The sequence below is a fragment of the Protobothrops mucrosquamatus genome, unplaced genomic scaffold, assembly GCF_001527695.2.
Source record: "Protobothrops mucrosquamatus isolate PMUCROS unplaced genomic scaffold, P.Mucros_1.0 scaffold_170, whole genome shotgun sequence".
NCBI classification, from domain to species: Eukaryota; Metazoa; Chordata; class Lepidosauria; order Squamata; family Viperidae; genus Protobothrops; species Protobothrops mucrosquamatus.
In genome coordinates, this window is record NW_015386246.1 from 534,322 (window position 1) to 545,208 (window position 10,887).

General features: G+C 43.0%; 1 protein-coding gene across 1 annotated transcript in view; it reads right to left on the reverse strand.

The window, feature by feature from the left end:
• Positions 1 to 10,887, reverse strand: part of EPC2 (enhancer of polycomb homolog 2) — a gene marked incomplete at its 5' end in the record, with an annotated part of 30,782 nt that overhangs the window by 7,831 nt on the left and 12,064 nt on the right. Inside the window, 2 exon segments of the mRNA XM_015822081.1 lie at positions 6,672 to 7,015; positions 7,112 to 7,257. Of these exon segments, the coding sequence (XP_015677567.1) occupies positions 6,672 to 7,015; positions 7,112 to 7,257 (490 nt within the window).

The window sequence follows — 10,887 nt, forward strand, 5'->3', positions numbered from 1 at the left end:
CTTTCTCTCACTCTCTTTTAGATCAGCCTTGTACCAATCAGGAAAACAAGATGATTTACTTCTACTTTTAGAATACTACCGGGCCTTAATTTCATGGGTTTCACCACCACCCTCACTCCCTGGAGAGAGGCTGGCTCTATTGGATCAGCTTGCCCCAGGCCACTAATGGACATGATTGGGTTCCAGAGGGATCTTGAGGTTATTCCAGAAAGCTTGCTACTGGGTCGGGTTGACGCCTTGGAGGCTGCATGGAATAATAAAGTGGCAACAACTTTAGATTGGATCGTGCCTGAGCAGCCTCTCTGCGCCCACTGTTCCCAATGTTACCCATGGTATACAATGAAACTAAGCATAGCTGACTCAGGAATTCTGGGAGTTGAAGTCCATGAGTCATAAAAGAGCCGAGATTGCCTACCCCTGAACTAAGGGAAGCAAGCTAAGAGACACCTAGAGGGTTGCTGGTAAAAGACAGGAAGTGAAGATGAACAAACACCAGCTACAGCTGCGATTAGGGTGGCAAAACGTAATGATTTATCCACTCTTATTGCGTCTTACAGCTGCCTAGCAGCACTGTTTCGAGTGACTCAGTCCCTCCTTGGAGAGAGTAAGGCCAAAGTCTACTTCAATGGCCATTGTGAAGAATATGCTGCATATCTGGCAGATAAAATCAGTCACATTTGCTTTATGTTGGACTTTCAGCTTTAGAGCAGAGTCTATGGCAGTGATGGCGAACCTTTTAGAGACCGAGTGCCCAAACTGCAACCCAAAACCCACTTATGCATCGTCGGGTGCCGGGTGGGGGTGGCCCATTGGCTGGGCGTGACCCATTGGCTGGGCGTGCCTGCGCAGGTAATGGCAGACTGGGTGGGACTAAAAAGTTCAATCAATCAATTCCAACTGTGCAAGATCTTTTTTTTTCCCAAGAGAAGATGAAATTGATTGAACCTTTTTTTTTTTGCACATGGCAGCGGAGGCCTAAAGCGAAAAGGTTTTATAAAACCCAGCTGAAGGCCTAGGACTAGGGTGACGGTGCGCGTGCCCACAGAGAGGCCTCTGAGTGCCGCCGCCTCTGGCACCCGTGCCATAGGTTCGCCACCACTGGTCTATGGAGATGATGGGGCTACCTGTTGCAAACCAATCTGGGAAGAGTTTAAACCCATTGAATCTGAAGAAGAGGACAGGGCTCTCTCAGCTGCTAGTTCGGCCCCACCTGTGTGTTAGACTGTTGGCTGACGGGGAGTAGAAAACAAGCTTTTTCTGCAGCAGCCCAGGCTTTGTGAAGCATCTTCCCTTTGGAGATTAAAGTGGCCCCCAATCCTGTTAGCGTTCCATAAAGCTTTGAAGACCAAGGGCCAAGGGCTTCACCTCCTGGCTTTATTGTTAACAGGCCAGATGTCATACTTACTCAAATTAGATGTTTTAATGTTTTTGTATTGTTTTAATGGTTTTTATTGTTTTAAAATGTTTTTTAAAATTTTAATTATAATATATGTCTCTGAATTGTGAGCCACCCAGAGTCATTTGCTGAGATAGATAGATAGATAGATAGATAGATAGATAGATAGATAGATAGATAGATAGATAGATAGATAGATAGATAGATAGATAGATAGATAGATAATTATCTCACATACAAATGTACATTAGGATTAACAAAATCTATAGAATTAACAATGCAATCCAATCAAGATGGTGTAAGAAAAAGCGTCCATTGGTAGGGGATATCACCAACATTTCTGACTGTACAAAGCCATCCATATTTTGAGAGACAGACATCTATTAATGGCATTGCACTGAACTTCCAATTGTAAATTCTGCTCTAACTTTTTTGCGCTAACTTGTGGCACACTCTTATCTCTGTAGATTTATTGTTTTTTTGGGGGGGGGAAGGATAGATTAAGTTTTCATATCTACAAAAGTTACTATTTCCGTTACCCAAAAATAATAATGATATTTTGACTGTGGTGTAGAACAGGGTTGATCAGTTTTACAAGTAATATCTTTCAGTTCTATTAGTAATTATCACAATTCTATCTAATTACTAGTTTGCAAAACCTACTTAATGTATTGTTTGGATACCAGATCACAATTTAAAACATTATCTGCTAACTAACATCCTCTCTTTTCAACATAGAGCAAAAGATGTGTTTTTGGCATCAAATATAAATTGCAAAAAGCATAAAATATCCTTAGCCCATGATTTGTTTTTATGAAGTCTATGGACTCATTTCACATTTTCTTCATGGCAATATATTAAAAAAAATCAAGCCATTTCTCTTTACCATTCTTAGAAAACACATGATGAGCAGTCAAGAAGCAAATTGCTAAAATACCTATACTTAAAATAGTATTGAATTATGACCAAGTTCACATTTATGGATTATAAAACAGAGCACTATATGCTACAAAGCGCATTTTGGGGGAAGCCCTCCTCCATCTCCTCTAAGCTTATTTAAAAAGGCAGGAGAGAAGAAGTCCAGCTAAGTAACCCAAGCTCTGTTCTTAACAGTGTTGCCAAAAGGTTATTCTTTATTATTTAGTTTTAATTTCAGCATTAAATCACCTTGGCTGAATTTATATGAAGAAACTATATAAAGACATAAGTCAGAGTAGCAAACATTCCTTTCCCAGCTTTCCAGCCATCCTCAGGTAGGACCTGAGTTTTCTACTTTTAGGGTATCGATAAGTGTGTTTTTTTGTTTATTTAATTAGTTTAAAGCAGGGGTGTCAAACTGCCGGCCCGCAGGCCAGATACGTCATCTGGAAGCCACGCCCACCCCATTGCCGGCAATGCAAAACCGTCCCAATACGCTACGCGACGTCACGTGATGTTGCGAGTTTGACATGTCTGGTTTAAAGGATAAAGCCAATAAAATTATTGAATTTGAAAAGTGAATATGTAAAGCATTGTATGATTCAGTGGGCAAGGAACTTTGGATATAATGTTAAGCTTGAACAATGGGAGAATATGTGAACAAAAGGCTTAAAATTACAATTTAAAAGAAAAATTGTATAAGATGATGTATCAATGGTATTTAACACCAGATAAGTTATCAAGTTATCAAGAATGTATAAAGGTATTTCAAATGAATGCTGGAAATGCAAATGTAAAGAAGGGACATTCTATCATTTATGGTGGACATGTGATAAAGCAAAGAAATATTGGAGTAGGATTCATATTCTAATACAGAAGATTCTCAAAATGAATATAAAGATAAAACCAGAAACTTTTCTTTAGAGTTTAATGGAAAAAGACTTGGAAAAAATTTGGAACTTTGATGTTATATATGTTGACAGCAGCAAGATTACTTTATGCACAAAAATGGAAGGATGCTTCAATCCCCACAATGGATGAACAGTTGCAAAAGCTGATGGAATTAGCAAAGATGGCTAAATTGACTCCTTTGATAAAAGAAAAAAACACACAAGTACATTTGTTTCTTCTTGGAAATCACTCATCTGGACTTTGTGCTTGAGGTGGAAAAAAATGAAACTCTGATTTTCGGTTTTACTGATTAGGTAGTCTTAGGTAGTCTGCTGTTATAGAAATGGCTAGTTTATACTATTATGTAAAAGTAAAAAGTTGAGCTTCAGAATTACTTCTTATTCAACTGTACCAAAGGGAGTCGGAGGTCAATGCCTTTTCTTTCATTTTCCCTCCTTCTCCACACTTTTCTCTTCCCTTTTCCCTCCCCTATTTTTCCTATTATTCGCTTTTGTATTTTTGTATTATATATTACAAACTAATAAAAAGAAGGGATAAACTGAGTACTTTAACTTGCACACCCTTTCATCCTTTAAGCAGCCTGAATCCTCATTAAGCAACAGGTACTGGTCCTATCCACTTTTGGAGTACAGTTCTCAAAATGCTATAGAAGATTTACTGGAGCTCTCAAGCATAGGGAAGTTGTTCTCTCCATCAAAAAAATGCAGGTGCTCAACAGCCTTGAACACTGCAGGAGGGGATAATTAATGCTACCAAACATTTTATAATTCTTTCTGAATAGGGTTTTAAAGCTTGTGAACAATGACTACAGAAATCGTAAATTCAATGAGCGAGCTTAGTCAAAAGTAATTCCTAACAGGTGACTGCAGCCTGAATTTGTAATCCTATGTACCAACCTAGTACTCTCTGCTCCATACTGTCCATCATAAGTTTCATTTCACTCAGGAGAACTTTTGAGCAGATTGTCCTGAAAGGGTTTTATATTTTCAGGCTACAATAGCAATAGCATTGTAGACTTATATACCATAGCATAGACTTATATACTGCCCCATAGTGTTTTACAGCACTTACTGGGCAGTTTACAATGTCATACACGTATCTAGAAATAAGCTTCATTAATAGAATAGGGCCGTGGTGGCAAACCTATGGCGCGCGTGCCACAAACGGCACGCGGAGCCGTCCCTAGTGGCACGTGAGCCATTGCTGGGCTGAGCTGCTTCCCTCCTCGCTTTGTGCATGCAGTGCTTCACGCTCTGCGCATGCGCAGCTCTTCATGCTCTCTGCGCATGCACAGCTCTCCAGGGGGTGGCTGTTTGGTTTTTATTCCCCTCCCATCTGCTGGGTTGTTGCAGCAGGTTTTGGTCTCTTCTGTCATGCTTTGAGGTTACACACGAAGCACGTTTGTTTGGGGGGGATCCCCACTCTGGTTGCTAAGCTTGCTTAAACCCTCTTCCACCTCCTCCTCCTCATCGGAGCCCCCCTTTGTCTGCCCACCCATGGTACCATGAGTACCATAAGCACACCCACTTGGTAGCCGTGACCACGCCCCTGGCACTTGGCTATGTATAAGTAGATTTCAGGTTGCAGTTTGGGCACTGGTCTCAAAAAGGTTCGCCACCACTGGAATAGGGTTTAGTTTTGTGTCAGCAATCGTATAATAATGGTTTAAGCTACCATGAGATAACTTTTACTACATAAAGCATAAAGCTATGAAAAAAATTGAAACAAAAACAAAATATTTTGTGATATCAGATTTTCTTCATTTCCTTCTCCCTGATGGACTTCCAAATCTATTATGAAGGATACAAAGTTAGGAGGCAGAATTCTATCCACTGAGATATGTTAAGATGTAACCGGTATTGATAAAGCTGTAAATAAGTTTCAATGAAGTTTGAAAACAAAGTATTGCATATTGTACTCTTTATCTGTCTATCTAACTACCTGCCCACCCATCACATTATTTCCTTTCAGGATAAAGAATTTTATGCAAAGTGCAGAAAAAAGTGCAAGGAATGGTAAACTGAGAAAACTGAGGCACAATATAAGAAAAAGAAACATTGCCAAACTGAATTTTTACCAACACCATTCATTATACTTCATACTCCTCTATGCAACCATCTTTGCTTCTACTACCTCCATACACTGTTTCATATATAGCTCTTCTCCTTTTGAGGAGCTCATCAACTCCATCTAATTGCAACGTTATTGGTCTTGCAGTTCAATTTTCATTCTCTTTATCTGACTAAACCACTTCCTTCATACTGGACACATTCCTCTGTATTTCATTCAGCACCATTCATACGTGATTCATTCTCTTGTTTTATTGCATGCATTTCTTAAATACATCAAATCTACTGTGTTTAACTTACTTTTCTATTTTACCTGACACACTGTTGTACTGTATGAAAGATTAATATTTTCCCTAAAAATGTTAAGTCTAAAACAAACAGCGCAGTGGCCAAATGGTTAGGATGCTGGGCTTGTCGACCCGAAAGTTGACAGTTCAAGACCTAAGCACAGCGTGACTGACTGAGCTTCCGTTATTTGCCCCAGCTCCTGCCCACCTAGCAGTTTGAAAGCATGCAAATGCAAGTAGATAGATAGATAGCACTTCAGTGGGAAGGTAACAGCTTTCCATGTGCCTCAACATATAGTCACGCTGGCCCAAAGCATCTTCAGACAATGCTGGCTCTTTGGCTGTGAATCAGAGATGGGCCCTGCCCACTAGAGGCGGACACAACTGGCAGGGGAAGCCCTTATCTTTTTTAAAACAGTGGTGGTATCTTAAGATATGAGTGATATGGCAATAGAGGCTAATAGATAACTGTGCACAATTATTTAAGGTTACTGTAAATATTTGTTTTTTCAAGCTTTCTAAAAAAAGTTTCTGAGGGAAAAAATCTTAATGACTGAATTTTCTCTAATAATCCAGTTCACCGTGTGTACATTCATTTATTATCTTTGGTTTTAGTTGTTCTTACAGAATGGTATTAGAATAGATGAGTACAACCAGAGTTGCTGAGAGTTGGGCAGTGTAAAAAAATTAATTAAAAAAAATATTTTTAAAAAAGCTAGGTTAAGGACTAGATTGAAAGAGATAGTATTGCTAATTCAGTTTCAAGTAACAGAAAACTGAAAGAAGGGGATGCAGAAACTTCTTGTAATACTGGACTGGCCAGTATGGACATTTGTACGTAGCAGTGGGATGAAACTGACTCCCATGAAAACATTACTAAAACTATGCCTAGTACTATATATTAAAATTAAAGCTATTTTATATGACTAAGAGTACAACTCCGCATAGTGATAGTATTTTTTTCCCCCTGAACTCCACTATTACAGCTGTAACAGACATATACGCTAGTGACAGACTTTTTAGCCAGGATTCAAATATAAAATTAAAAAGAAACCTATTTAAAGGTTAATATTGTAAATCTTTGCCTACCTGAAATCCCATTCTTGCTGGTGTTCAATAAAGCTACAGAAGGTGCAGAAACTCTTTTATTATTCACAGCCTGCCCTGGTTTCCTTGAGGTACATTCTTCACTATCGCTGTCCTGTACGTTTAGTAGCCTTGGTTGGAAACACTGCAGTCGACATGACCTGATATTGCTTAGTATTTCAGAAAGGGAAAGTTTATTTCCACAATGTTTATTGGAAGCATTGGTCCGTGAAAAATTAGAAGAAATGTCTATATTTTGGGAAGAGCTCGAACAACTATTCAGCATATCTGGATCAATCTGCTTCAGGACAGGATCATTTTCTGTGCCTATCCGGTCCATTAGTACCCTGATTTTAAAAGAAATAAAAAATAAATGTTACCAACAACCTAAAAGACAAACACTTGCACTAAGTATTCAACTGGAGGGAAATATCTTATTTTACCTTCCACCTCTTCCAACTCGTCTCCTTGCAAATCCTATACATCTTCTTGGAACTGTAAGCGTTGTGAGACAATGTCTGTATCTTAGCTTATCCAATTCTGCCAGTTCTGAATTTTCATGAGAATAATTCGTTTGGTCCAAATGAGCCTAGAGAAGAATGAAGTGAAAATTGATTGTTGGCTGATTTCATTTAAAAGAATTATGTGGCCGCCCTTCTTAAGAAACACAGTTCTGGGGGACCTACAACAATAAAACCCAAAAACAAGAAAAGCAGAAAAGCAAAAACCTGGCACCTCAGCCGTTCTCCTCTGATGCATTCAACAAAACCATCCTCCAAGCTCACCTATCCTAGCACTTGGAGGAAGAGTTGGTTCTTTATAGCCTTCTAGACCAGTGGTGGCAAACCTATGGCACGAGTGCCAGAGGCGGCACTCGGAGCCCTCTCTGTGGGCACACACGCCGCCACTCCAGCCCTGCCTCCCTCTGCAGCCCCCTCCTCACCAGCAGCCCCCCGGAGGAGAGTCTCCCCGGGTGCGGCCTGCGTGGAGCAGCGCAGCCAAGCACATGGCAGCTGGGCAGCAGATGATGCTACGGGGCACAGGCGGAGGGCGTGGCCACCATGGTGCTGCAGGGCCACCTGGACGATCTGCGGTGGGCCATGAATGGCCCTGGGGGGGGCGGGGTGAGGGCAGAGCAGGGCGGGGGTGGGTGGACGGGCAGAGCGGGGACAGGCCGGGGGCGGGGTGGTTTTGGGGCACTCGGTCTCTAAAAGGTTCGCCATCACTGTTCTAGACTATGAGAGTGGAGGCCTGCTAAAACCTGGGGGGGGGGAGGTTGTTCCACAGGGTAGGGGCTACTATGAAAAAAAAGCACACTTCTGAGTCCCGCTACAAGGCAGTGTTTAAGGGAAGGGACCTGGAGTTTGCCCACACTCTATCTGACTTGGTAGAATGGGCAGATATTCTCAGTGAGAGTTGGTCCTGCAAATAACCTTGCCCGTGGCACGCAGGGCTTTAAAGGTGATAACCAGGCCTTTGAATTGCATCTGGAAAGAGACTGACAGCCCCTGCGTTCCCAGAACAGTGATAAATGTAGTCTTTGAATTACAACCGGCTGTTTAACGACCAAAGTTATGACGGTCTCAGAAAGGCTGCTTTACAGGCTGCAAAGCACTTCTGGCTATCATAAAGCATCGCGCTCCTCCCTCAAAGTCACATGATGCTGAACTGGGTGCTTAGCAACCTAGTCACGCTTAGGAAAGGGCTGACAAGTGCCCCACAATCACGCAATAGCCATTTGCAATCTTCTCCGCCAGCTTCCTCAGAAACTCAATAGGGAAGCTGGCAGGTAAGACTGCAAGCTGCTAAGAAGACTCCCTCTCTTTTCTGGGAGCTGATGAAAAGAGCTGCCTGCCGGGGGTAATCTTAGCTCTGCGTGACTCTGAGATTTCCTCCCCTCTCAGAATTGAGATTTCGAGCCTGATTAAGGATTTCCCCTCCCCTTTGTCTGCTGCAGAGAAATCTTTCGTTGGGTTTGAGGAAGGGAATTAAAATCCTGACTATTTTTTTTTTCTTTTCCTGCAGCACAGTGTAGATTCCCCCATCCTATAGAACGGGGCTTTTCAACCTTTTCATCGATTGTACCACTTTTAGAATATGGCAATATTCAAGTACCACCTAGCAAGGTGTCAAAAACGTGACAAGGAAAAAAGTGATAAAGTACAGGTAGTCCTTGACTTACAACACTTCGCTTAGTGACTGTTCAAAGTTACAATGGCACTGAAGTGACTTATGACCATTTTTCATACTTATGACTGTTGCAGTAGGCCCAGGGTCATGTGATTTATATTTGGATGCTTGGCAACTGATTCATATTTACGATGGTCACAGTGTCCCAGGGTCATGTGATCCCCTTTTGCAACCTTTTGACAAGCACAGTCAGTGGCAGGGCTGCTGGTGGCCAAGTGCTAAGGCGGGACTTCCTTCAGATCCTCCCTCCCTTTCATTCCAATCTCCCTCTGTCCTCTCTTCCTTCCTGTTTCCCTGCCTCCCTCTTTCTCATTCCCATCTCCTTCCTTCTGAAGGAAGAATTTGACACCCCCCCCCCATATTTTCCCTCTTCCATATATTTATCAAACAAGGAAAAGCCTCCAGAGACAGAAAAGACAAGCTGCTGAGGGAACTAGCTTAAAAAGGTGCATTCCCCTTTAAGAATTAGCTTTTGGCTGGAAAGGAAAGTTAAGGAGCTGGCAGTTGGCGCTTAAGGAAACAAAAAAAAACAAAACCAAATGTAGCAAGTACTGGCTGCCAGCTAAGGCAGCCTCCCCAAATGGCTCCATTCATAAGTAAACATGCTATAGGCAAAATCCATTCAGGACAAAAATACTTCAAAATCCCTTGCAGCAAAACTTAGAGCTAACAATAGCAGAGCAATAGAATTAGAACCAGTAACCCCTCACCCCAAAATCCAACACAGGACGTAAGCCATCAGCCACAATAGAAATTGCCAAACATATTGCACAAATCCCAGAACTTCAAAGTCACAAAATCACATAAGAATCCTTTCACTCTCCATTTGTTGTTCAACTGATCCAGAACCGAACTGCTGAAACAGCACTTCACTTCTGCCAATAAACATCTCTCGAGCAGCTGCCTTCCTCTCGTCTATTTCAAATGGTGGTGCTTCATTTTTTTTCTTTTCTCTTAAAGGTATAGCCTCCCGGCTGGAAAGCAAACCCCCAGCTTTTTCTTCCAACACTTCCTTCCTTTCTGTTTCCCTCCCTCCCTACTGCTCTCTATCTCCCTCTTTCTCATTGCCATCTCCTTCCTTCCTTCCTCCTTCCCTCTGTGCCTCGCCTCCAGCCAATGGTGCCTTTTTTCATTCCTCGTGGAGGGCAACCCCTCCCCCGCTGTGTTTCTTGCCTGTTTGTCGCTGCCACCTGTGTCTGCGCCTGGCATGGATGGCCACAGAAGTTGTAGATCGGCTGCCGGCCAGCCTGTTTGATCTCCTCTCCTCTCTCCCCCTCCTCCTTTTCCCTTCAGTGCAGCTCCAGCTGACTCCTCTTCCCAAGGCTGCGTCTTTTTTTTTCTCTCACTCTCCCGCCCAAACTGCCTCTCCTGTCTCCAACCCCCTCCTCCTCTTTTCTCTTCCAGGTAAGCCGAAAGTACCGATCCTGGGGCCTTTGCCTCACCCCAGCAGCCCTGCAGCTCCTGAGGAATCTCTCACGGCAAGTCCTGCACTGCACCGCTTTGGCTCGTTCCCTCCCCTGCAACATTTGGCTAGGCTGGGCAGGGCCGTGTACCACCTGCCGCATACCACCGGTTGAAAAGCCCTGCTATAGAACCTCCCAGTCTCTCTCTCCAAGGCATCCCATGGTCCTTATCTGGGACACCATCTACTTGGACCCATACCAGTCGGGCTTCAGGCCGGGACACAGCACGGAAACGGCATTGGTCGCGTTGGTTAATGATCTCTGGAGGGCCCGGGACAGAGGTTATTCCTCTGTCCTTGTTCTTTTGGACCTCTCAGCGGCTTTTGATACTGTAGACCACGGTATCATGCTGCGGCGTCTCGGTGGATTGGGAGTGGGAGGCACCGTTATGCGGTGGTTCTCCTCCTTCCTCACCGACCGTACGCAGTCTGTATTGGCAGGGGGACAGAGGTCGACTCCTAGGCCCCTAACTTGTGGGGTGCCTCAGGGGTCGGTCCTCTCCCCCCTTTTGTTCAATATTTATGTAAAGCCGCTGGGGGAGATCATTCGTGGCTTTGGGGTGGATT